We start from the raw sequence: 25,483 nt of genomic DNA, 5'->3' as shown, positions 1-25,483 counted from the left end.
GACGTCTCAAAGCGCTTCGCAGTGTAAAGTGGTCCCGATATGCTTGAACCCACAACCTCCTGACCCAGAGGCGAGAGCGCTACCACTGGTCAGGCAGTCAACCAAAATAGATCTTCCTCAGTGTATTGAAGTGGCCTCCCCTGAAGCCATATGAACACATGAATGACTGAGCTCTATATTTCTCACCAAGGTAACGGTCAACTCTGATGGACCCACTAGACTGATCGGAAAAATGGACAACGTGAAGACTGTCACCGAGCTGAAAGGGAACAAATTGATTAGTGTAAGTTGCTATTGAGAGGAATGGCTGGGGAAAGTTGGATGGACGTGGATGAGGTTGGGGAGCAGGACTCCTGGTGAGCCTTTGCTCAGCTCCTCGTGGCTGATTGTCAGTGTGTGCAATGCCAAGTCTGTGGAATACATCAGCCCTCAAACATTGGAAAGATTAGGCTCCAATGGGAGGCACTTCGGGAGCTGAGTCATGGCCTGAAATTCCACGTCGTCTCAGTCTTATAGCCCATAGGGTGGGGGAGGGGGGAGAGTACGGGTGGGGTGGTGGGGAATCCTCCTGGGTCTAGATTTCCTCTGATATTTTTGACATTTCACAGCGTCCCAAATTTGTTAGTATTTTAAAATCAGCTTTACTTTTTGAAGCCGTCTTTCCTATTGAACTGTGCTTTCGGACTCATACACCGCCCCATCCCGCCCACCCACCCCCACACCTCCACCCACCCGAGCTTGTCTCCTACTCCTGTCTTGGGTGCCCAGTCACAAGTGCTTTGGGACATGCTGCCAATGTGAATGGCAGCAGCACTCTTTCTTTCCAGCATCCTGGGATGTCTTTCCAATATGCAGTGTTATTTGTTGTTGTTGTTGAGTCAGAAGATTGTGGGTTCAAGTTGCACTTTTGGGACTTTGAGCTGCCAGTCTAGGCTGATGCTCCAGTCCAGTGCTGGGGGCAGTACTACATTGTCAGAGTCGCTGTCTTTCTCATGATACGTTAATAATAATCCTTGCGTTTGGTATAGCGCCTTATCACATCAGAAGGACATCTCAAAGAAATTCTGAAATCCCATAGTGTAGTGGTTAGCACACTCGCCTCGCAACCGAGAGGACCTGTGTTTGATTCCTGGGTAGGGCATAACCTGAGGCAAGTTTCCTTACTCTAAATGCCTGTTTACCTAACAGTAATTAGTCGATTGGCGGATCGCTTTCCGGAAGTAATAATCCCATTCCACCAAAGAAAATTGAGGTGAGAGTGTAACCTCTGAGCCAGGCTGACACTAAACTGAGGTCCCACCTACCGGTGGATGTTAAAGATCCTATGGCATTATTGGAAAAGAGAAGAGAGTTTCTCTCTCCTGCTGTCATGGCCCACAATGCCCCAGATAAAATCGGTCATTGACTTTATAATAATAATAATTCTTGCATTTGATATAGCGCTTTGCACGTCTTCTATTATTGTTTTTTTTTCTTGAGGGATTATTATCAGGCATAATAAGTAATGGAGCAAGGAAACTTCCCCAAGGTTTCACTCTGCCGGGAATCAAACCCAGGTCTCTCGCTTGCAAAACAAGTGCTCTAACCACTGAGCTACAGGAAACCACAGACTTTATGACTATTTGCGGGGCATTACTGCATGAAAGCTGGCTGTCATGTTCCCCTACACAGTACACAGTTACTACTTCATAAATTTTGGTCACCTTCCTCCCCCTCCCACTGGCTCGGCCCCGGGATCTGTTATTGTGAAGCTCTCTGAGACGCCATCGGGCGTTGAGGGCGTTATATAAATCCAAGTTGTTGTTATTTTATCATCTCGTTCCAGACAATGACTGATGGAGATATCGTCTACAAGTCTGTCAGCATAAAGGTCAAGTGAAAGGGACATTGTGTAATTAATTGCACAACACTTTCTGTTAAAATAAAACTACCAATTCTACTTCAGTATAGTACAACGTTACGTCAGATTAACAAAAAGAACAACAAAATTACATTTGTATCGCGCTTTTCACATCGGGAGGACATCCCAAAGGGCTGGACAGTCAGTATTTCGGACCCGAGCTGGGGGTCGGGATTGGGGAGGTTGGAGGGCGGGGGGGGAAGCAGGATGATTGAAAGCACCATCGAAGAGGAGGGTCTTAAGATAGGTCTTGGTCAGGCGCTGACAGCATCAGCATCCAAGGCTGCACTCTCAACCTCTCACATCCGGTCAGGAACCTCGGGGTTCTGTTCGACCCTGAGCTGTCCTTTCTCCCTCATATCCGCGCCACAACTGGCACCGCCTTCCATCACCTCCGGAATATCGCCAGACTACGGCACTACCTCACCCCTCACGCTGCTGAAACTCTGGTCCACGCCTTTATCACCTCAAGGCTGGACTATGGGAACTCTCTCCTCGCCGGCCTTCCCGCCACCTCCCTCCCTCCACAAGCTGCAGGTCATTCAGAACTCTGCAGCTCGTGTACTGTCCCGCACCAGGCTTCGGGACCACATCACTCCCACCCTCGCTCGCCTCCACTGGCTCTCCATCCCCCAGAGGATCGAATTCAAGATCCTCATCCTCACCTACAAGGCCATTCACGGCCTCGCTCCCTCCTACCTCTCCGACCTACTATCCCCTACTTACCTGCCCGTACCCTCCGTTCCTCTGGCTCCGGTCTGCTCCACATCCCCCGCCCCAACCGCCCTACCATCGGTGGCCGGGCCTTCAGCCTCTCAGCACCGAGGCTCTGGAACTCTATCCCCCAGTGCCTTCGCCGGCTCCTCCCTTTCCTCCTTCAAGGCCGGTCTCAAAACCTTTCTCTTTGACCGTGCCTTCAGCTCCCCTCTCGACTCTCTGCCCCCTCCTCGCTCCCTCCCTTCCCTCCCCTCACCCTGACCGTTTCCCCCCTGCTCGGGTCCTGACCCAACTGTACAGCGCCTTGGGACGTCTTCCCGAAGTGAAAGGCGCTCAATAAATGGAATCTTGTTGTTGTTGTCTTCAAGGAGGTAAGGATGGGGGTGAGGAGGAGGGACTGTTGGATGGAGTTCCTGAGGGTGGAGGCAGAGTGGCTGAAGGCCTGCCTGCCAAAGGTGGGCAGGGGATGTGAAGAAGGCCAGAGCCCGCTGAGCGGAGGGAGCTGGAAGGATTGTAGGGGCTCAGGAGGTTGCAGAGGTAGGGTGATGCAAGGCCATATAAGGGTTTGAAGGTGAGGACCAGGAATTTGAATTGTATCCTCTGAGTGATGGGAAGCCAGCGGAGTCAAGCAAGGATGGGGGTGATAAGGTCACAGAGCCTGGTACGGGAGAGGACACCGGCTTCAGAGTTCTGGATGACCTGCAGCCTATGGAGGGAGGAGTTGGGGAGTCCAATAAGCAGTGAGTTTGCATAGTAAAGCCTGGATGTTCTGAATGCATGTGTGAGGGTTTCAGCGTCCTGCGGTGGAGCCAGGCGATGTTGAAGAGGTGAGGAAAGGCAGAGCGGGTCATGGCTTGGATGTGGGAGAGAAAGGATAGTTGAGGGTCAAACAAGACGCCAAGGTCCCGGACTGGCTTAGCAAGGTGGAGTGTGCATCCTTGGATGGTGATGCTATCAGCGCCTGAAATGCGGAGGCTCTGACAGCAGCCAATCAGGAGAGACTCGGTCTTGTTGACGTTCAACAGAAGAAAGTTCACTCTCATCCAGGACTTGATGTCTGACAGACATTCTGTCAGGACAGCAGTGGTCCTGGAGTCAAGAGTGAGGGGGAGAGGTAGAGTTGGGTGTCATTTGCATACATGTGGAATTTGACCCCGTATCTACGGATGATGTCACCAAGAGGGAGCATATAGATATTGAAGAGTGACAGGGCAAGACAGACCAAGGACGGAGCCTGAGGAACGCTGCACAAGACTGTGCAGTGGCTTGGAGGAGAAATTGTTTATGGAGATGAAATGGAGGCAGTGTGAGAGGTATGGTCTGAACCAGTCAAGGACAGAGCCATGAAGGTTGAGGTGAGATGTGAGGTGGTAGATGAGGATAGAGTAGTCAACGGTGTTGAAGGCAGCAGCGAGGTCAATGAGGAGAAGCAGGCAGAGGGATCCCTGGTTGCAGATGGACAGAATGTCATTTGTTACTTAGACCAGGGCTGTTTCTGTGCTATGGACGGCTAGGAAACCCGATTGGAGGGGTTCAAGAAGGGAGTGGCAGGAGAGGAAGGAGCGAAGCTGGGAAGCAACGACTGCCTCTAGGACCTTGGAAAAGGAGAGGGAGGTTGGAGATGGGACTGTAGTTTGAGAGCAGGGTTGGGTCCAGTCAAGGTTTTTTAAGGATAGGAGTGATGATGGCCGTTTTTAAAGGACTGGGAATAGTGCCAGTGGACTTGGAGAGGTTTATGATGTCTATGAGTAGAGTCAAGGAGGTGGAGCTGGAAGGTAAGGAGAGGGGTAGGGATGGGGTCGAGGTAGCAAGTGGTTGGTTTCATGCAGGTTATATTGGTGGTGAGAGAGGAGTGGGAAACAGTTTCAAAGGTGTGGAGGGAGGGATGGGTAGGGGCCAGAGTGGGAGGGGGAAATGTGAGGTGGTAGTAGACAGAAGGACAAGGCAGCTGAGTGGATCCCTCAACTTTGGATTCAAGGAAGTCCAGCATCGTCTCTCAGTTGGCAATGGAGATGAGGATTGGTGAAACGTGAGAGTGTGGGCAGAGGATTCGGTTGGAGATGGAGAAGAGGAGCCTGGGCTTGTCCTTGGCCTCCAAGATTGTTTTGGAGTTAGAACGACGATTTAAAGGAGGAGGATAGGTCATTGCAGGAGGAAGCCCAGAGGTTCAGATGACTCCAAGGCAGGTTGAGGGGGTGACTGTGGACATGGGTTGCAGAGTGGATGTGGAGGAGAAGTTGAGGGAGGAGATAAGGGAGGAGAATTCAGCAGAGGTATAGCAGGAGGGGTTGAAATGAAGGTTTAATTCGCCTAAGATGAGGACATGTTCAGAGCAGAAGGGAGAGAGAAGATGTGGGGTATGATGGAAGATGTAGCTGTGTGGTTTGGTCTCTATCAGGGGAAGGTGTCGCCTGGAGTGATCCCATTTTCGGTGATGGCGAAAATGTCGATGTTATTGTCGACAATGAGATCTTGGATGGTGAGTGTTTTATTGGAGACGGAGCAGACATTTTGTTGGCCGATGCAGAGGGAACAGTTGGTGGCAGAATGTGGGGTCAAGGGGGGGAGGGGAAGGAATGACAGGGTGGGTGGGGCTGTAGATGAGGGAGGAGAGGTTGGCCCCGGGGATCAGGGCCCGATGGCCTTTGCGGCGAGACTGGGGCATAGGGCAGTCAGAGTGTTTGGTGTTAGAAAGCCAGCAGCATCTGCCACGGTGGGCCCAATGGAGGATTCGCAGGGTGGAGCAGAGGGAGGCTGCGGACAATCGAGCAGGGATAGGAGTTGGGGAGGGCGGTGGGAGAGGAGGACCGCAGAAGTAATGCAGGGTAGAGCATTTTGGGGAAGCTGCTTGAGTCACTGGCAGCAGTGAAAATTTGTACACCAAGACCAAGAGCGAATGGGTNGGGAGGGGGGCAGCGAGGCATGGTTAACCCACTGGCGTGGGTTATCGTGGGGAGAGTGGCACAATCTTATAGTCCCAGTGAGTTCAAGATGAGAAATTCAAATTAACCTCTCTGAGCACTTCACAGAGATAGTGGGCAGACCAAAGGGGAAGGATCAAGGGGAGGTGATGTAGGCAGGTCGACGAGGTAGATTTTCAAGTGGGATTAGAGTAGGGCGGGTGGTCCGGACAAAGGGGAAGAGGGATGGAGTTCAGGAGTTCAGGGGCATAGTTGCTTATGGTTCATTCATCTGCCAATGGTAGAAAAATTTGATGATTCTCTTTTCCTATAGTGTGCCCTGGAATCTTTAACATCCGCTGGTAGATGGTACCTCAGTTTAGCACAACTCTCGCCTCTGACTCAGAAGGTTGTGGGTACAAACCCCACATGAGGTCTTGGAATCGCACAGTCTAAGATGGTATTCCAATGCAGTGCTGGACACTCGGGTGTTGCATTGCCGGAGGTGCCGTCCTTTGGATGAGACGTTAAACTGGGGTGGGTGAGAAGCATAGGGGACCCTGAGTTAGCTGAGCAGAGGGGAACGAGCAGAGGAATAGGGCTGGAGGAGATCTGGTGAGGGTGACGTGAGGACCTTGAAGTCAATCAGTGGGGAAACATGGAGCCAGCAAAGCTTGGCAGGACTGGGTGATGAGGCAGCAGAGTTTGATGATAATACTAATAATCCTTGCATTTGACATAGAGCTTTTTCACATCTTCTAGACGTCTCAAAGCGCTTCACAGAATATGCTGTAAAGTGAATTGACTGTTATTTGTGGACGAAACACGGCAGTCAATTGCGCACAGCCGTATCCCACAAACAGTCGTGCATTGAAAATGACCAATTTATTATTGTTTTGTTTTTTGAGGGATTGTTATTAGGTATGTGGAGTAAGGAAACTTGCCCAAGGTTTCGCTCTGCCTGGAATTGAACCCAAGTGTCTCGCTTGCAAGGCGAGTGCTCTAACTACTGAGCTGCAGGACTCCACGAACATAAGCAGCTGAGTTTTGCGTTGGTTGGAGATTAATTCTACTGCAAATGGCTTTTGTCTCTTTGCTTATGTATTGCGATGCATATTCAACATCAAATAAAAATGATTACAAAATCATCAAATCGTTTTGTTGGTCAGATGGGCGTCTGAACCATATGGAAACCCTTCACCGTGCTTAAGATCGACCAAACTACGAGAGTTCCACATGCACGTGTAAATTTTCCCGGGTCTAGCAGTGGAGTGCGCTCTCTCTCCCATGGAGGTTCGCATCCTGCTTACCTAATCCCAGAGAATACATTGAAAAGGGCAGTTTAGCATCAGAGGCTTGAGGACAAGCAACAACACCTTGCCCTTCATGCAGGACAGCGTCTCAGAGAGTTGCACGCTGGTGTGGTTGGACGCCAAGCAAGGCAGATGGGGAAGATGGCCGTAATCACGGTCGGAAAGGTAGGTCTTCAGGTCGGACAATTTATATTTATGTAGCGGTTTTCATGCCGGGAGGACGTTCCAAAGAATCACTGTGCTGGAGGAATAAAGAGGGTCGAGGCAAAACGATTGAGCTAGGAAGTTCTGGCTCAGGTATATTGAAGCCTCTGGTATATTGAAGCCTCTTCCCACAAGGTGTAGTGACTGAGGGAATGGTCACATGAGGGAAAGTGGTGAGAGAGTGGCCAAGCTTTACTGTCTTCCTGTCTCAGTGGATCAACTTCAAGGTCCTCACCTTCGTTTCACCCACAGTCAATCCACTTTAGGGTATATCCTGTGAAGCGCTTTGAAGTGTCTCAGCAAAACGATAAGGCACTGTATCAAATGCAAGAATTATTATTATTATCTGGGAGGATTGTTGACCAGGACAGATAAAGTGCAGTGACTGTGGGTTTTGTAGTTAAACAGCATAAATTACAACACATTAATAATAATCTTGCATTTGATATAACGCTTTTCATGTCGGGAGGATATCCCAAAGCGTTTAAGCTCTCCGGGACGTTAGCCCATGTGAAGGGCGTTTTGTATATGTAAGTTGTTGTTGTTTGACGCTGCACCCGAGCTGGGGGTTGGAGCCGGGGGTAGGTGGGTGATCAGGAAAAGATCTGTCTCAAAGTAGCAAAATGTGGGAACCAACTAAGTGGTCTACTACTACTTTCTGTTTGAAGATTTCAATGACTGAGTGAGCACTTTATTCCTTACCCAAGTAACAGGAGCACTCCTTGTGATTCAGACTTAACCTTTATCCTCTGACCAAGGTCACCCACTGACTGCTGAGCGTCATCCCTCTAATTTTTAAAAATCTATCAGTCTCAAGGCTGAGACTGAAAGATTTTTAAAAAACAGAGTGAATAGCGGATATGTGGATAGGGCAGGTAATTAGAGTTAAGTCTGAAGATCAGCCATGATCTTATTGAATGGTGGGGCAGGCTCGAGGGGCCGAATGGCCTACTCCTGCTCCTAATTCTTATGTTCTTATGTTCTTATTGCTCAGTTCCTGGTGGCTGATTGTCAGCGCGTGAGATGCCGAGTCAGCACATTGAGCCAGCGCTCAAACGCTAGAAAGATAATAATCCTTGCATTTGATATGGCACCTTATCACATCTTCGAGGCGTCTCAAAGCATTTCACCGAATATACTGTAAAGTAAATTGACTGCATATTTTGTGGGTGAAACGCGGCAGCCAATTGGGCCCAGCAGTGGCCAACAAACAGTCGTGGTTTGAAGTGACCAAGTTTCTTTTTTAAGGGATTATGACTAACAACTTGGTTCCTACTTACTACTGGATAAACAGAGGCACGTGGAGTAAGGAAACCTGCCCAACGTTTCACTCTGCCTGGGAATCGAACCCAGGTCCTCTCACTTATGAGGTGAGCGCTCTAACAATTGAGCTACAGGACTCCAAAAGATAATCGTCTGATGGGGGGCACTGAGCAGGCCTGAAATTCCATCTAATCTTTTTTCTTTCCATCCCACCGGTATGCGACATGCGACAGGAAACCTGTCTCTGTACTTAAAAGTCTCTTAAGTGTGTGTTTGATATGGCAACTGTCTCAAAGCTCTTTGCAGGATTCACTGTAAAGTGTCGTGAGTGAAGTGTAAAATAAATTTAAAAAATTATGATGTGTTCACTCAATCCATGACTGTTTGTGGGACACGACTGTGTGCAATTGGCTGCCACATTTTGCCCAGAAAATAAACAATATCTTTTTTAATATATGTTGTGCTCTCTCGAGGACATGATCAGGCACTATATCAAATGAAAGGATTATTATGTTATTATTAATGCTCAGTAAATGTTTGGTATCATTCCAGATAATGAAAATTATCTCATTCCAGATAAGGAAAATCGGACCACTCATGTATAGAAGCGTCAGCAAAGGGATCAGCTGTACAAAAAGCAAAGGGCGCTGCGCGATTATTGCAGTGTTGTGTGTAAAAATAAAACTACCACTACCTGAATTTGCCCCCTAAACTTCATGCAGGATAACAACAACAACTTGCACTTATATAGAGTCCTCCACACAGGGTAGCATCTCAGAATCTTAACAGTGGCAGGCGGAGTCTGAATCCGAGCCGGTGGTTGGGGATGGGGAGAAGGTGGCCGTAAGCACGGTCGAAAAGGAAGGTTTTCAGGTGGGACTTGAATAAGAGGAGATAGGGGCAAGGCGAAAGGATTGAGGGAGTGTGTTCCAGAGCTTCGGGGTGTAGTGGCTGAAAGCGCAACCTCCAATGGTGGGGTGGAGGGTGCAAGGGACAAGCAGGAGGCTCGTGCCATTCGAGCAGAGATGCCAGGTGGTGGATTGGGGTGTGAGGATGTCAGAGAGGTAGGGAGGTGCCAGGGAGTGAATGGATTTGAACAAGAGTGTGAAGATCTTGAAGTCGATCCATTCGGTGATGGGGAGCCAGTGGAGCCTGGGCAGAACTGGTGACGTGGGTACAGAGTTTAGTCCGGGTAAGTATGTGGGCAGCAGAGTTCTGAATGAGGTGGATCTTTTGAAAAGTGGAGCTGAGGAGAACGGCTAGGAGTGAGTTTGAGTAATCCAAGTGGGAAGTGAGAACCGCATACACCAGGGCTTCGGCTGCATTTTGGTTAAGGTGCGGTTGGAGATGGGCAATTTTGCAGAGGTTGAGGAAGATGGTCCTGGTCAGGGACCGGATGTGGGGAAGGAAGGACACCTGTGGATCGAACCGGATGCCTAGTTTGTACACTGGTTCGATGAGGCTGAGGGAGGTTGAGGAGTTCAGATCCGCAGGAGTGAAGACGTTGACGGGAGACAAAGAGCCTTGTCCACATTCAGCTGCAGGAAGTTTATACTCATCCTGATGTCTGATGGCCCTGATGTCTGCCAGACGAGCTGATAGAACATCGGCGGACCTGGAATCATTAACGTCATAACATCTCAGAACACTGCACAGTGATGGCATTGAGGTTTTGAGTGAAAGGAGGAGAGGGAGGTGACCATAGGTGCAGATTTAATAATGGATAGGGAGGGGTGAAGATGGCGGGAGGGAATTCCAGAGGTTAGGGGTACAGTGGTTAAAGGCTTGGTCTCTGATGATGAGGTGGACAGGGGTCAACAACAACGACTGCAACAAATTCCATTTATATAAGCACCATTCACATCGGGAGGATGTCCCAAGGTGTTGAACAGTGAAGGATTTGCCCGAGCTGGGGATGGAATCAAGAGGCATGAAGACCTTGAGATGGGCCACAAAGGAGGAAAGGGAGAGGGTGAGGTGGAGTGGCTCTGCGATGGGGAGGTGAGAGCAGAAAGACTAAAGTCCCGACCAACGATGGTGGAGCAGGCAGGGCAGGTGTTGTGAAGCAAGTGAGTGCCAACCATGTGGAGGGTGCGGACACATTGGTAAAGATTTCACAGGTCACAGAGGTAGGGAGGAGCAAGACCATGGAGGGCTTTAAGAATGAGGAGAAGGATCTTGAACTCGGTCCTCTGGGGGATGGGGAGCTCTCATCCAGGACTTGATGTCTGGCAGACAGTCTGTCAGGACAGCAGTGGTCCTGGAGTCGAGGGTGGAGGCAGAGCGATACATGTGGAAGTTGACCCCATGTCTGCGGATGGTGTCACCAAGAGGGAGCATGTAGAAAGGATAAGACCAAGGACAGAGCCCTGGGGAATGCTGTATATAATGGTGCGAGGGCTGGAGGAGAAGCCATTGGTAGATGTAAAGGGGAGTCGATGGGAAAGGTAAAAACAACAACAACAAAATGACATTTATAGAGTGCCTTTTGCGTCGGGAGGACGTCCTCCCAAAGTGAAAGGCGCTCTATTAATGTTATTTTGTTGTTGTTGTAAGAACAAAACCAGGCAGAGAAAGAACCATGAAGGTGGAGCTGAGAGATGAGTTGATAAAGAAGAATAGAGTGGTGAAAGGCAGCTGAGAGATCAAAAAGAATGAGAAGACAGAGAGAGCCCTAATCACAAATGGACACAATGTCATTTGTAACTTTGACCAAGGCTGTCTCTTTACAAGAGATAGGACGGAAACCAAATGGAGTGGTTCAAGGAGCAAGTGGTGGGAGAGGAAAAACCTAAACTGGGAAGCAACGACTGATTCCAGGATAACTGGTCACTCTAAGGAAAAAGAGCTCAGTGACAAGTCACCAGGACCGACAAGTTAGGCATATATATAAGTACATAATAAATGAGGCCAGGAGATTGACCCTGGCTTAGTTTAACTTGTCGTGACAAGTTAAGTGAGGGTCAAGTTATTAGGAGTTTACAGTATTTTGTCTTGTAATGGAATGCATTTTCTCTCCCACCAAAGGCAAGCATCCAATCCCAGAAATTATAGGCCGCAGATTGGCAGAAAGCCCTAGATGTGTGTTTGTGGGTGTGACAGCTGGAGTTTAACTGGTTAATACAGTTTACCATTGAGAGCACTGCCTGTCAAGCTTCTCACCGGTTGTCCAGCTTGGACCACGCTACCGTTTAGGGCTTTGGCTTGAAGGTTTAACGGGAGCTGAGTTTGAATAATAATAAAAATAATAATTCTCACATTTAATGCAGCACCTTTCATGTCGGGAGGACATCTCAAAGCACTGCATAGGATTCATTTACTGTAAGTTGTAGTGTCTGTGTATTTTGTAGTCGAACACCGCAGCTAATTTGGCACAGCAATGTCTGACAAAAAAATTTGACATGAATGTTGAATTTAACCAGGTGGGTGGCAGGGGGAATTGTTGGCTAGGACACCAGGAGTAACTCCCTTCTATATTTGTTTGATACCATCTTAGTCTAGATCCCTCCAAAGGAAAATTAGTCACTCAATCCAGGACATTGCTGTGCTCAATTGGCTTCCAATTTTCACCCACAAAATACACAGGCAATTTACTTTACAGTGTACTTTGTGAAGGGCTTTGTAACGTCTCAACGACTTGATAAGGAGCTATATCAAACGCAAGGATTATTATTCTATTCAAATTATTATTCTTTCAAATTCCCAAAGTGGGGTTGGAGCACACAACTTTCTTACTCAGAGGTGAGAGTGCTGCCGATTAAGCCAAGCTTACAACTGAGGGGTTGAGCAAAGGGAGAGGGAGGCCAGAAAGTGAATTAAAACCAAATAGGCTCAAACACTACCCCACATGAAGGATGTTATATAAGTACAAATTGTTGTTGTCAATGCTTTTTTCAAAAATTGCCACCTCTATTCCTCTGGGACAATTTTTCTCTTCACAGAATTCTGTGGGATTATAACCTGAACCATTGTTATGTCTCCATTATAACAACAACTTGCCCTTATTTACAGCCCTTCACTCAGGTAGCATCTTGGGAGCACTTATACAATCAGGAATTGATGATTTCTCCATTAACAGATCGCCTGACTATCGTAGTATCACATTCTTTGTCAGTAATAATAAAATGATAATAATTCTCCCACCTGATACAGCTCCTTGTCATGTTGTCAAGACGTCTCAAAGTGCTTCACAGGATTTATGGAAAATCGCACGGGCGGTGTATTTTCTAGGCAAATCACAGCAGCTAATGATCACACAGCATGCATGCCTGTTTGTCCCACAATTGATTTTATCTGGGGGAGTTGCCAGCCAGGACACAAGGAGAAATCCTTTCTCTTTTCAAATACCTACACGCCTACCCTGTAACTCTTCCTTCCAGAGTTGCACTCTCGTCCTCACTATCAAATCCCTCCAAGACCACGATGGGCTGTTTGACCTTGTTCGGTGCTGTGAACTTGCATTCACAGCAAGGGAGCCACATGACAGTTTCTCATTTGAATGTTCGATGTCAACACAGAAAACTTTTGGTGTCCAAAGTCCTGGCTCACTCCACTCAGCTATTGCACCGTCTCCTGAGACTCACTGTGGTAAGAGATGTTTGCACAGTGCATGTATATAACAATCAAGTCCAAACCAGGTGGTTAATGTGTGTGTGTGTGTGTATGGGGGGGGAGGGGGGGTGGGGGGGAGTGTGCGGGGTGTGTAAAATGTCTCTCAGTAAAGTGACATTTCTTATCCTGGAAATCAGAGATCTGTTTGGTTGGGGGAGAGAGAGAGAAATCCCACTGTCATTTACATTCAAGTGATTGACAACTCGATTGACAGTTGGAGTGATAATTCCTATGCTGCTTGTCACAAATTTTGGTAAACAATGTTAAACTAAGCCAGGCTCAATTGAATTGGAAGGTTTCAGGTTTGAGCCCAAACTTCAGGACTTAGAACTCCCAGGCTAGGCTGACACTCCAATGCAATATTGGGACTGCGTTATATCTGCTAATGACCGACAGTGTATCCTGTGAAGTGCTTTGAAACATCTCAACGACATGATAAGGCGCTATATCAAATGCAAGGATTATTATTGTTATATATCTATATTTATGGTGAAAAGGGTGTTGTTTGCACCCTCATTCCTCCTCGCAGGGACTTTGAGATGAGATACACAACCACTCGTGGGGCTTTGGCCAATGTCTCCTTCGAACGAGTCCTTTTCTCTGGCTTTGCACCGGACGGTGGCCTTTACATGCCTGAAAATATCCCGAGGCTGGAGCCGGAGACCCTGAGGGAGTGGAGTGGCTTCTCGTACCCTCGGCTGGTGAAGGAGATCTGTGCCCTGTACATCTCCAGAGAGGAACTGTCGAGAGCATGTATAGATGGTAAACTATCTGGAAATCTCACCCTGAGCTGGAATAATGGCATCTGTCTGTTCTCTTCAGGCTGCACTATTCACTAGCGCTCTTGTCTCTGAGTCTGAAAGTTGTGGGTTTGATGCCCACATCAGCATTTTGGCTCTGGAACATTACGCCTCGCACCCCCAACTCCCGCCCCTCCCACCACCCCACATTCTTAAAGTCTTAGCTCTTCAACCACACCCTTCAATTACTCTTTCCCCTGCCTCCCCCTCCACACCTGGCACTATGAAACTCTCCGAGATGTTATGAACGAGTTGTCGCCTCCCAGCTGCGCACTTTCCTCTCCAACCATTCACTATTCGAACCCTTTCAGTCGGGTTTCCGTGCTGCCCATAGCACAGAAACTGCCCTGGTCAAGGTCACCAAGGACATCCTGACCATCTGTGAACAGGGCTCCCTCTGCCTCCTCGTCCTCCTCGACCTATCGACAGCATTCGATATGGTCGACCACGCTATCCTCCTCCACTGCTTGTCCTCCCACCTCAACCTTCAAGACCCTGTCCTTGAGTGGTTTAGGTCATACCTCTCCCACCGTCTTCACTTTGTTTCCACGAATGGTTTTTCCTCCGGCCCCCGCACTGTCTCGTGCGGTGACCCTCAGGGCTCTGTCCTTGGTCCCCTCCTCTTCACCCTCTATATGCTCCCCCTCGGTGACATCATCTGCAGACATGGGGTTAACTTCCACATGTATGCGGATGACACCCAACTCTACCTTTCCTCCTCTACCCTCAACTCCACGACCACCGATGTCCTGACAGACTGCCTGTCCGACATCGAGTCCTGGATGAGAGATAACTTTCTCCAGCTCAACGTGCGCAAAACTGAGGCCCTCCTGATTGGCTCACGTCAGCGCCTCCGCACCTCAGGCGCTGACAGCATCAGCATCCAAGGCTGCACTCTCCACCTCTCAAAGTCAGTCAGGAACCTCGGGGTTCTGTTCGACCCTGAGCTGTCCTTTCTCCCTCATATCCGCGCCACAACTGGCACCGCCTTCCATCACCTCCGGAACGTCGCCAGACTACGGCACTACCTCACCCCTCACGCTGCTGAAACTCTGGTCCACGCCTTTATCATCTCAAGGCTGGACTATGGGAACTCTCTCCTCGCCGGCCTTCCCGGCACCTCCCTCCACAAGCTGCAGGTCATTCAGAACTCTGCAGCTCGTGTACTGTCCCGCACCAGGACCACATCACTCCCACCCTCGCTCGCCTCCACTGGTTCCCCATCCCCCAGAGGATCGAATTCAAGATCCTCATCCTCACCTACAAGGCCATTCACGGCCTCGCTCCCTCCTACCTCTCCGACCTACTATCCCCCTACCTACCTGCCCGTACCCTCTGTTCCTCTGGCTCGGGTCTGCTCCACATCCCCCGCCCCAACCGCCCTACCATCGGTGGCCGGGCCTTCAGCCTCTCAGCCCCGAGGCTCTGGAACTCTATCCCCCAGTGCCTTCGCCGCCTCCTCCCTTTCCTCCTTCAAGGCCGGTCTCAAGACCTTTCACTTTGACCGTGCCTTCAGCTCCCCTCTCAACTCTCTACCCCCTCCTCGCTCCCTCCCTTCCCTCCCCTCACCCTGACCATTTCCCCCCTGCTCGGGTCCTGACCCAACTGTACAGCGCCTTGGGATGTCCTCCCGACGTGAAAGGCGCTCAATAAATGGAATCTTGTTGTTGTTGTTGTTATATAAAACTAAGTTGTTGTTGTCAACTAGGCTGACAGTCAAATACAGTGCTGCGGGGTTTAATGGGTAGGGGGAACGCTATATTTTCATGGAATTTTATCCTTTGGATGAGACGTTAAACCAAGGTGCCACCTGTCCGTTCAGGCAGCACTATTCCAAAACAGAAGGGAGTTTCTCTCTCCCAGTGACTTGGCCAACATGACCCCAGATAAAATCAGTCACTCACTTCATGGCTATTTTTGGGATGTTGCTCTGTGCAAATTGGCCGCCATATTTGCCTACAAGGTACGCAGTCACTACACTTCATAGTAAATACTCCTCCTGACGTGCAATGTGCTGTATCAAATGTACGCTTATTACTATTCATTATTATTAATGTGTAGTGTAGTGGTTAGAGCACTCGCCTCACAAGTGAGAGGACCTGGGTTCGATTCCCAGGCGGGGCGAAACCTTAGTCAAGTTCTTTACTCAACACACTGTGCACAATTGACTTCCACGTTTGCCCACAATATATACAGTCAATCCACTTTACAGTAAATCCTGTGAAGCGCTTTGAGACGTCTCAATGACTCAATAATGTAAGAATTATTAGTATAATTACTCTATTCTCTCTCAGACCTGATTGACGCTGCCTTCAGCCGGTTCCCCCAGGAGGAGGTGGTGAGCATGGCGAGGCTGGGGGCTGGCCTGAACGTGCTGGAGCTGTGGTATGGTATCACCCACACATTCAAGGACCTTGCCATGTCCTGTGTGGCTCAGCTACTCCAGCACTTCCTCAGCAAGAAGAACCAGCATGTCACAGTGCTCGTGGGTATGTATGTCCAAACACTCCGGGACTCTGCCCTGTGTGAAGGGCAATTGGTAAATGCTAGTGTTGTTGGTGGAGGTGTCTATCATGGTGGGTGTCTGTCTGTCTGTCTGTCTGTCTGTCTGTCTGTCTGTCTGTCTGTCTGTCTGTCTGTCTGTCTGTCTGTCTGTCTGTCTGTCTGTCTGTCTGTCTGTCTGTCTGTCTGTCTGTCTGTCTGTCTGTCTGTCTGTCTGGGTGTCTGGGTGTCTGTCTGTCTGTCTGTCTGTCAGGATGCCTGTCAGGGTGTCTGTCTGTCAATTGTCTGTCGGGGTATGGACTAAAACCTACAACTTTCTGACAAGGTGCAGACGGTTGTTGGTGACTGACAGTAGTTGTTGGCTGTTGAGGACTATTGTTGGTGACTGACATTGTCCGGCCTGTATTACAGGGACATCGGGAGACACGGGGAGCTCAGCTATCGAGAGCGTGCGGGGGGTGAAGGCCATCGATATTGTGGTGCTGTTTCCGCGAGGACTCTGCTCCAAGATCCAGGAGCAACAGATGACCACAGTCATCGAGGACAACGTGTACATATTTGCAGGTCTGATACCCCTTGTCCCTCTGCTCTCTCCTCACATTAGGAACATAGGAACAGGAGGCCATTCAGCCCCTCAAGGCTGTTACGCCATTCTATAAGATCATGGCTGATATGTACCTCAAATCTAATTACCCCCCCTTGCCTCATATCCTTGATACCCTGATATAACAAATATCTATCCACCTCAATCTTGAAATGTGAATGGATCCAACATCCACAGCCTTTTGGGGGAGAGAGATCCAGATTTCCAAACCCTTTGTATGAAAAACTGCCTCCTGATTTCACTCCTAAATGGCCGAGCTCTAATGTTAAGATTATACCCCCTTGTTCTGGATTCTCCCACCAGAGGAAATAGTTTCTCTGTATCTACCCTATCAACTTCCTTTATTATTTTAAACATATAATAATCCCTCCAAAACCAAAAACAATAATAAATTGGTCATTTTCAATCTGCGACTGTTTGTGGGACATTGCTGTGCGCAATTGGCTGCCGCGTTCGCCCACAAATATACAGTCAATTCACTTTACAGTGTATTCTGTGAAGCGCTTTGGGATGTCCTTCCGACGTGAAAAGCGCTATATTAAATGCAAGGATTATTATTATTATTATTATAACATCTCAATCGGATCATCCCGAGGTTTTGTTCACTGTTCTTCCACCCAAAGACAATACTAACGTGTGATCACCAGAGGGCGTACTCCACTTTGCAAACACCATTTGCGCCACCTGGTGGCAAGAACCTGTACCATCACCGCCTCCTCACCTTAGTCTCCTCTCCTCGATCGAATGTTCTGACTCTCCACAACACACCTTTATGATTTTGCAACCCTTTTGGTCATCTTTCCACTTCCCCATCCTATCAATGTGTGTCAGCCTGGCGCAGTGGTAGCACTCTTGCCTCTGAGTCAGACGTTTGTGGGTTCACGCTTCCATGTCGGGACTCATAGTCTAAACTGAGACTTCAATAATAATAATAATCCTTGCATTTGATATGGCGCCTTATCAAGTCTTCAAGAAGTCTTAAAGCCCTTTACAGAATATACTGTAAACTAACCTGACTGTAAATTTTGTGGGCGAAACGTAGTGGCCAATTGCCCACAGCAGCATCCCACAAACAGTCGTGGATTGAGTGAACAATTTTTTTGAAGAGAATATTAACTCTGAAAAGCAATCCGCCAATTGACTAACAACCGGGTTCCTACTTGCTAAGTTTTCACCCCAGCCAGGAATTGAACCCAGGTCCTCTCACTTGTAAGGAGAGTGCTCAAATCAGTAAGCTACAGGACTTTGACCCACTCTCACAGAATCATGGAAACATAGGAACAGGAGTTCTTTGATTGGCGAGACGTGACAAGTGGTGTTCCCCAGGTGTTTGTACTGGAGCTTCAGCTTTTCACCGTATAGATATATATAATATATATATATATGGACTTGGATGAAGGAATAGAGGGTTTTATATCCAAAGTTAGCAGGCACAATAAATTGTGTACAACAACAACAACAAGATTACATTTGTATAGCGCCTTTCACGTCGGGAGGACGTTCCAAGGCACTGGACAGTGTGCAGCATTTCAACCCGAGCTGGGGTCAGAGGGGAGAAGGGAGGGGAGGGGATGGGGGGTGGCCGATGGCATGGTCGAAGAGGAGGGTTTTGAGGCGGGACTTGAAGGAGGCTAAGGAGGGGGTGAGGCGGGGTGATTGAGGGATGGAATTCCAGAGGTTGGGGGCAGAGTGGCTGAAGGCTCTCCGTCCAATGGTGGGGCGGGTGGGTCGGGGGGCATGGAACAGACTGGAGCCGGCTGAGCGGAGGGAGTGGGCGGGTTGGTAGGGGGTTAGGAGGTCACAGAAGTAGGGTGGGTCGAGACCATTGAGGGCTTTGTAGGTGAGGATCAGGATCTTGAACTTGATCTTGATCTTGTGCAGATGGGAGCAGGAAGATACAAAGGGATTTAGATAGATTAAATGAGTGGGCAAAATCGTGGCAGATGGCATTCAATGTGGGTAAGTGTGAGGTCATCCACCATGGATCCAAAAATAGCAAAAAATAATAGTTTCTAAATGCTGAGAAACTAAATACTGTGGAGGAGCAAAAGGGATTTGGGTGTCAATGTACACAAATCACTAAAAGCAAGCTCACAAGTACAAAAAGTTATCAAAAAGGCTAATGGGATGTTGGTCTTTATCTCAAGGGGCTGGAATATAAAGGAGAGAAAATAATGCATCTACTATATAGAATCCTTGGTCAGACCCCATCTGGAGAATTGCGTTCAGTTTTGGGCACCACACTTCAGGAAGGATATATTAGCTCTGGAGTGGGTGCAGCGCTGATTCACAAGAATAATGTTAAATTATGAGGACATGTTGCATAAACTTGGTCTCTATTCCCTTGAATTCAGAAAGTTGAGGGGTGATCTAATTGAGGTTTTTGGAATTATAAAGTAATTTGAAAGGGTAGATACAGAGAAACTATTTCCTCTGGTGGGGAATCTAGAATAAAGGTCGTAATCTTAAATTAGAGCTCGGCTATTTAGGAATGAAATCAGGAGGCAGTTTTTCACCCAAAGAGTAGTGGGAATCTGGAACTCTCTCCCCCAAAAGGCTGCCAATGTTGGATCCATTCACTTTTCAAGACTGAGGTGGATAGATATTTGTTAGGTCAGGGTATTAAGGGATATGGGGTAATAATCCCTCCAAAAACTAAAAACAATAATAAATTGGTCATTTTCAATCTACGACTGTTTGTGGGACATTGCTGTGCGCAATTGGCTGCCGCATTCGCCCACAAATATACAGTCAATTCATTTTACAGTGTGTTCTGTGAAGCGCTTTGGGACGTCCTCCAGACGTGAAAAGCGCTATATCAAATGCAAGGATTATTATTATTATTAAGAGCGGGTAATTGACTTTGAGGTACAGATCAGCCATGATCTTATAGAATGGGGGAACTGGCTCGAGGTCATTCAGCCCCTCAAGCCTGCTCCACCATTCTTTTAGATCATGGCTGATCTCCTCCTCCTACCCCTCCTCTTCTCCACCAGTTGACGGCACAGCTGATGAGCTGGACGTGCCAATCCGGAAGCTTTTTGCCGACGAGAAGTTTGTCTGGAGCCACCGGCTCATCAGCCTGAACTCCATCAACTGGGCTCGCGTCATGGTCCAGATCGCTCACTTCTTTTACGCCTACTTCCACTGCCTGCCAGTGGTGGTGGGCGTTCCACAGTCCCCCTTGGTGGAGGTCGTTGTGCCAACCGGCGGAGCCGGCAACATTACAGGTAAGGGAGGGGTGGGTCACATCACCCGGGAGTTGGGGGCGAATAGAGAATAGGGGGCTTTCTCCAACAGAGCAGAGGGCCAGGATGGAGATGTTGAATAAGCATGAGTGGAGTAGTTGGGGAGGGGAGTATTTCTTTAGTTGGATCAATTGTACAATGGGGGGAGCACAGTATCAGGATGGTTAGATGGAGAATACAGGAGAAGGAATAATGATATTAATCTACATTTTGTATTTGTTATTTTGATATATCACCTTTCATGTCTCAAACGCTTCAATTTTGGGGGGTCGGCCGGGTGTCTGACACGTGGAAACCCATCTCTATGCTTAAGAGAATCCAAATCAAGCTGAGAACTCCATGGCATCCCACCTACACATGGAAATCCCAGAGATAGATTGTTGGAATGGAATGGGCTCTCTCCCTGGGGAATGCAACAAGTATTAGGCACAGATTGGCAAGAGCTAAGGCTTGGGGGCCTCAGAGTGTGCGTTGGGGTAACTGCTGGAGTCTAGCCAGCTGAAACTGCATATCTTGCCATAGAGAACACTGTCTGGCAAGCTTTCCCACTGCTTGTCCAGCTAAGACCACCCAGAGAGAGAGCACATTCCATTCCAAAAATCTCTCTCTGGGATTTCCATGTGTAGGTGGGATGCATGGGATTCTTAGTTTTCTTTGGAGATTCTTAAACATGGTGATGGGTTTCTGAATGTATCAGACACCCGGCCCACCACAAAAAAAATTTGTAGAGGTTGCTTTGAGACGTGAAAGGCGTTGAATAAAGGTAAATTGTATAGCGACTTGTTTTCTTTCCCCCCCACCCACCACCCACTTACCCCTCTCTCCCCATGTTCACCCCCCTCCCCTGTGTTTGTCTCTGGACCAGCTGGGACTGTGGCCCAGATGATGGGACTGCCAATCCGACTAGTCACAGTGGTCAATGAGAATGACATTGTCCACAGGACTGTCCAGAATGGAGACTACTCACTGGCGAAGACCACCAAGGCTTCATTAGCTCCAGCCATTGACATCCAGGTTTGTTTCAGCTTCACATTGCCCGAGGCTCACGGCCTCAGAGGGGGGATCAATTCACAGCAATATTAATAATGACAACTCTTGTCAATTATTCACAAATATTAATGAGGAATGCTATTAATAATGACAACAACAACAAATTACATTTGTACATTACTTTAATGTTGGGAGGACGTCCCAAGGCGCTGGATAGTCAGGGATTTGGATCCGAGCAGGGGTTGAGATCAGGAGGGGTGGACGGCAGCGAGTGTAGGAGGGTGACCGAAGGCGTGGTTGAAGAGGAGGGACTTAAAACATGCCTTGAAGGAGGCAAGAGAGGGAGCGAGGTGAAGAGACTGTGAAATGGAGTTCCAAAAGGTGGGTGCAAAGAGCCCGATGGTGGGGTGGGCCAGACGGGGAACATCGAGCAGGCTGGAGCCTGTGGAGCGGAGGGAGCAGACAGGTCTATATAGAGCTAGCAGGTCACAGAGGTAGGGAGGAGCAAGGCCATGGTGGGCTTTGAAGGCCAGGACGAGGATTTTGAATTCTATCCTCTGGGAGATGGGGTGCCAGTGGAGTCTGATGACGATAGGGATGATAGGGTCACGGAGAGGACACAAGCTGCAGAGTTCTGAATGATCTGCAGCTTGTGGAGGGAAGAGATGGGAAGAATCCTCATTATTAAGGAATATTAATAGTAATCCTCATTAATATTCCTTAATAATCCTTATTAATTGTAATCCTCGTTATTCTAAATGTTAATCCTTAATAATATTTATTTTTAATAATTCTTAATAGCAATCCAAATAATAATAATCTTTCATAATTATTATAGATGGCAATCCTTAAAGATAATTAATTTAATTGCTGGATGTTACTGTAGGTAAATTGGCTGGCACGTTCAACTGCAGGTATATAGTGTGTAGATATATACATCTACACACACTATGTATATATATATATAATAAATATCCTGCATTTGATATAGTTCCTTATCACATTGTTGAGGTGTCTCAAAGCACTTCACAGGATTTTACTGTGAAGTGTAGTGTAGTGTAGTGATTGTGCATTTTGTAAGTGAATGAGGCAGTTAATTTGCACATGGCAACATCCCACAAACAGCCATGAAGTGAGTGACCAGTTTTACTTGGAAGATTGATGGCCAGAACACCAGGAGAGAGAAAAACTCCCAACTCATTTGAAGAGGCACCAAGGGATCTTTAGCGTCCACCTGAACAGGCACTGACGGGACCTCAATTTAATATTTCATCCAACACAGGCACTGTACAGAGTATCCTTTCCACATACTAAATAAAATTAGTCACTCACAATGGCTGTTTGTGGGACACTGCTGTGGGCAACTGCCTGCCCCATTTCTCCCAAAAAACACACAGTCACTGCACTTTATGGTACATCCTGCGATAGGCCCTTTAACACCATTGAAAGGGAAAAACTTGCTCTCTTTCTCCAGGAGCCCTACAACCTGGAGAGAATTTTCTGGCTGTTTTCTGGGATGGACTCGAGCCAGATAAAAGGGATGATGGAGGAGTTCCAGAGACTGGGAAGAGTGGAGGTGCCGGACACACTGCACAGAAAGGTCTGTAGTTTCCCTCCCCTCACACACTCCCCCACCCTCCGCATCCGTGCTGTCAGAATTCAGTACCTGCAAGTGATCGAAAGCTTGGTCAAAACAGGACGTTTTCAAGATGGGGATGGGTGGAGGGAGGGAGGAGGAGGGATGGAGTTCCAGCCAACGGGGGCAGAATGGCTGAATGCTCGTCCATCAATGGTCGGGTAGACTGGAGGGAATGGACGGGTATGAACATGAGGACGAGAATCTTGAATTAATTCCACTGCGGGGGATGGTGAGCACAGCAGGGCCGAGTGAAGATGGGAGGTTGGGGATGGGGACACTGGGAGAAGGGTGATAGGCAGAGAGCTGCTGCAGAGTCAACTACATTTGATACCACAACTTATCATGTCGTCAAGATGTGGCAAAGCGCTTCACAAAGTTTACTGTATGGTATTGTGACTGGGTATGTTTTATAAAAATAATAATAATGCTTGCATTTGATATAGCGTCTTATCACATAGTTGGGATTTCTCAAAGCGCTTCACAAAATATATTGATATTCATATATATTCATATTTGTGGGGTGACTGTGTGTGTTTTGTGGGGTGACTGTGTGTGTGTGAGCAACAAGGTCTGGTGAACAGAGCGTTGCAATGATCAAGCCTGAGAACGTGATGAAGGTGTGAATGAGGCCGCTCAGAGGTGGGAGGAGGAGAAGCTGGTGATGGAGGCAGGAGTTGTTATGAAGCATGGGTTATAAGCAGTGGTAAGGTTGACCCATTGAGTCTCTCATCTGCCCAGATGTTAGCAGCCCTTGTCTCGTCCTCTGTGACTGATGCTGACATTACACAGACCATGGTGCGTTGCTGGGAGGAAAACCACTATCTGCTATGTCCTCACTCTGCTGTCGCTATCACTCATCACTATCGTCAGGTCGACCTCGGAAACAACAGGTGCTGAGATTATGGGGGTGTGTGGGTGGGTGGGTGTGGGTTGGTGTGTGTGAGGGTGGGTGGGTGGGGGTCGGATTGGCAATATGGAAATTTGTCACTGCTGCGGAGAGGAGCACATTCTCCTTTTGAACTGTGGCCAGATTTTAATGAGTGTTTGATTCCTGTCCACATCTTCGTCTGAGACCACTGCTCTGTGTAATCAGAATTCAACAACAACAAAAACTTGGATTTGTATAGCGCCATGAGGGTGAGCATCTTGAAGTCAATCCTCTCTGGGATAGGGAGCCAGTGCAGTCTGGCAAGGACTGGGGTGACCGGGGAGCGGAGTTTCATGGGCGGCAGAGTTCTGAATGAGTTGGATTTTATGGATGGTGGTGGATGGGAGACCGGCGAGGAGGGCCGGTCCACCTCAGGTCCACCTCAGTGGTTTCAGGGTGAGGGAAATAAAAGCCTGGACCTCCCCACTCTCCCCACCCCGGTGACTGGCGGGACAACCCATCAGCCAACGAAGAACCAACCCTTATCCACGCTTTCGGAACATCCTGGCTTGACTGCACTAACTTCCTGCTCGCCAGACTTCCCAACTCTTCCCTCCGTAAGATGGAGATTATTCGGAACTCTGCAGCTCGTGTCCTCTCCCAGACTAAGCTCCATTAACCCACCCTCACCCAACTCCACTGGATTGAGTTTTAAATCCTCGTCCTTGCCTTCAAAGTCTTCCATTGTCTTGCTCCTCCCTATATCTGTGACTTTCTTTAACCCTACCAACCTGTCCTCTCCCTCTGCTTGGCAGACACTGGCCTGCTCCACACCCCCTTCCTTGCCCGCACTATCATCGACGATTCGACCTTTAGTCCTTTCTGCCCCCATCCTTTAGAACTCCATCCCAGAGCGCCTCCGCCTCACCTCCTCCCTTACTTCCTCCAAGTCCTGTCTCAAGACTTCCTCTTCGACTGTACATTCGGCATCTTCCCACCCCCACCCCTCTTGCCCTCCACCCAGCTCTTACCCCAGACAGCAGCTCAGGTGCAAACCCTTCACTGTCCAGAGTCTTGAGATGGCCTCCTGATGTGAAAAGCGTCGTATAAATGCAATTTGTTGTGTTGTTGTCATTGATAAACAAAGCGAGCCCTTTCAAGAATAAATTAGATAGATTTCTGTTAGGAAATAATATCTTATTCCAGTATATAGTTTGGGACTATATAGCAAGTGACTGCCAGGATGGTGGAATGTGAACTGGATGGACCTTGGTCTTCATTCATCTTACAAATTCTTATGTTCTTCCTTTGGGCGCTCACTCTCTCGGTTTCTCTGGGGAACAGGGTCCACAGGTGTTGCCTGGCAACGGCTTCTGCTGACAAGTTCCAGGAGGCAGTGCTGAAAGCTGGTCTCACCCCCGAGATCCCACCCGCCATCCGTGCTCTGGAAACCATGGAGACCCGCTACGCCACAATGAAGAGGGGAGAGGACTGGGAGCAGATGCTTCGTGCCACGGTAGAGGAGATTACAGCACTGAGAAACCACTGACTTAATACTGAGCTTCGATAAAGCACAAATTTTATTGTGAAATGTCACCAGTGATAAACAGTAACAATAGTAATTATTAAAAACACTAATAAATAATAGTAACAGTAACAATATTAATAATAGTCCTCCCGACGTGAAAGACGCTCTATAAATGTAATTTTGTTGTTGTTGTAGCAATAATAATAGTAATCATAATGACAAAAAATAACAATAATAGTAATTATAATAATGAAAAGAATGATAAATAATAACAGTAAGAGTAGGAATAATAATAAATAATAGCAGCAGTAACAATAGTAATAGTAGTTATAATAATAGCATTTATAAAATAACAACAATGACTCAACTGGCCTTTATAGAGTGCCCTTCGCATAG

The 25,483-nt window shown here is 48.1% G+C and overlaps 1 protein-coding gene across 1 annotated transcript; it reads left to right on the top strand.

Moving 5' to 3' along the window:
• Positions 1-12,794: 12,794 nt before the first annotated feature.
• thnsl2 (threonine synthase-like 2) lies at positions 12,795-25,205 on the top strand. The gene is made up of 9 exons (XM_042338270.1): positions 12,795-12,884; positions 13,438-13,670; positions 16,003-16,197; positions 16,622-16,774; positions 19,811-20,044; positions 20,928-21,076; positions 22,527-22,652; positions 23,430-23,581; positions 24,904-25,205. Exons 2-9 carry the CDS (start codon positions 13,448-13,450, stop codon positions 25,106-25,108), a joined length of 1,437 nt encoding a protein of 478 aa, XP_042194204.1. The 5' UTR covers positions 12,795-12,884; positions 13,438-13,447; the 3' UTR covers positions 25,109-25,205.
• The last annotated feature ends 278 nt before the right edge of the window (positions 25,206-25,483 follow it).

Source organism: Callorhinchus milii, unplaced genomic scaffold (genome assembly GCF_018977255.1).
Source record: "Callorhinchus milii isolate IMCB2004 unplaced genomic scaffold, IMCB_Cmil_1.0 Scaffold1, whole genome shotgun sequence".
Classification (NCBI taxonomy): Eukaryota; Metazoa; Chordata; class Chondrichthyes; order Chimaeriformes; family Callorhinchidae; genus Callorhinchus; species Callorhinchus milii.
This window is presented reverse-complemented; position numbering and strand designations above follow the sequence as displayed.

What these genes read in the sequence shown, in the direction of transcription:
- thnsl2 (XM_042338270.1), top strand. Translation starts at nt 13,448, where the DNA reads ATGAGATACACAACCACTCGTGGGGCTTTGGCCAATGTCTCCTTCGAA. An exon ending in CAACGTGTACATATTTGCAG is followed by an intron (nt 16,775 to 19,810) that starts GTCTGATACCCC and finishes CTTCTCCACCAG; the next exon opens with TTGACGGCACAGCTGATGAG. An exon ending in CGGACACACTGCACAGAAAG is followed by an intron (nt 22,653 to 23,429) that starts GTCTGTAGTTTC and finishes TCATCTGCCCAG; the next exon opens with ATGTTAGCAGCCCTTGTCTC.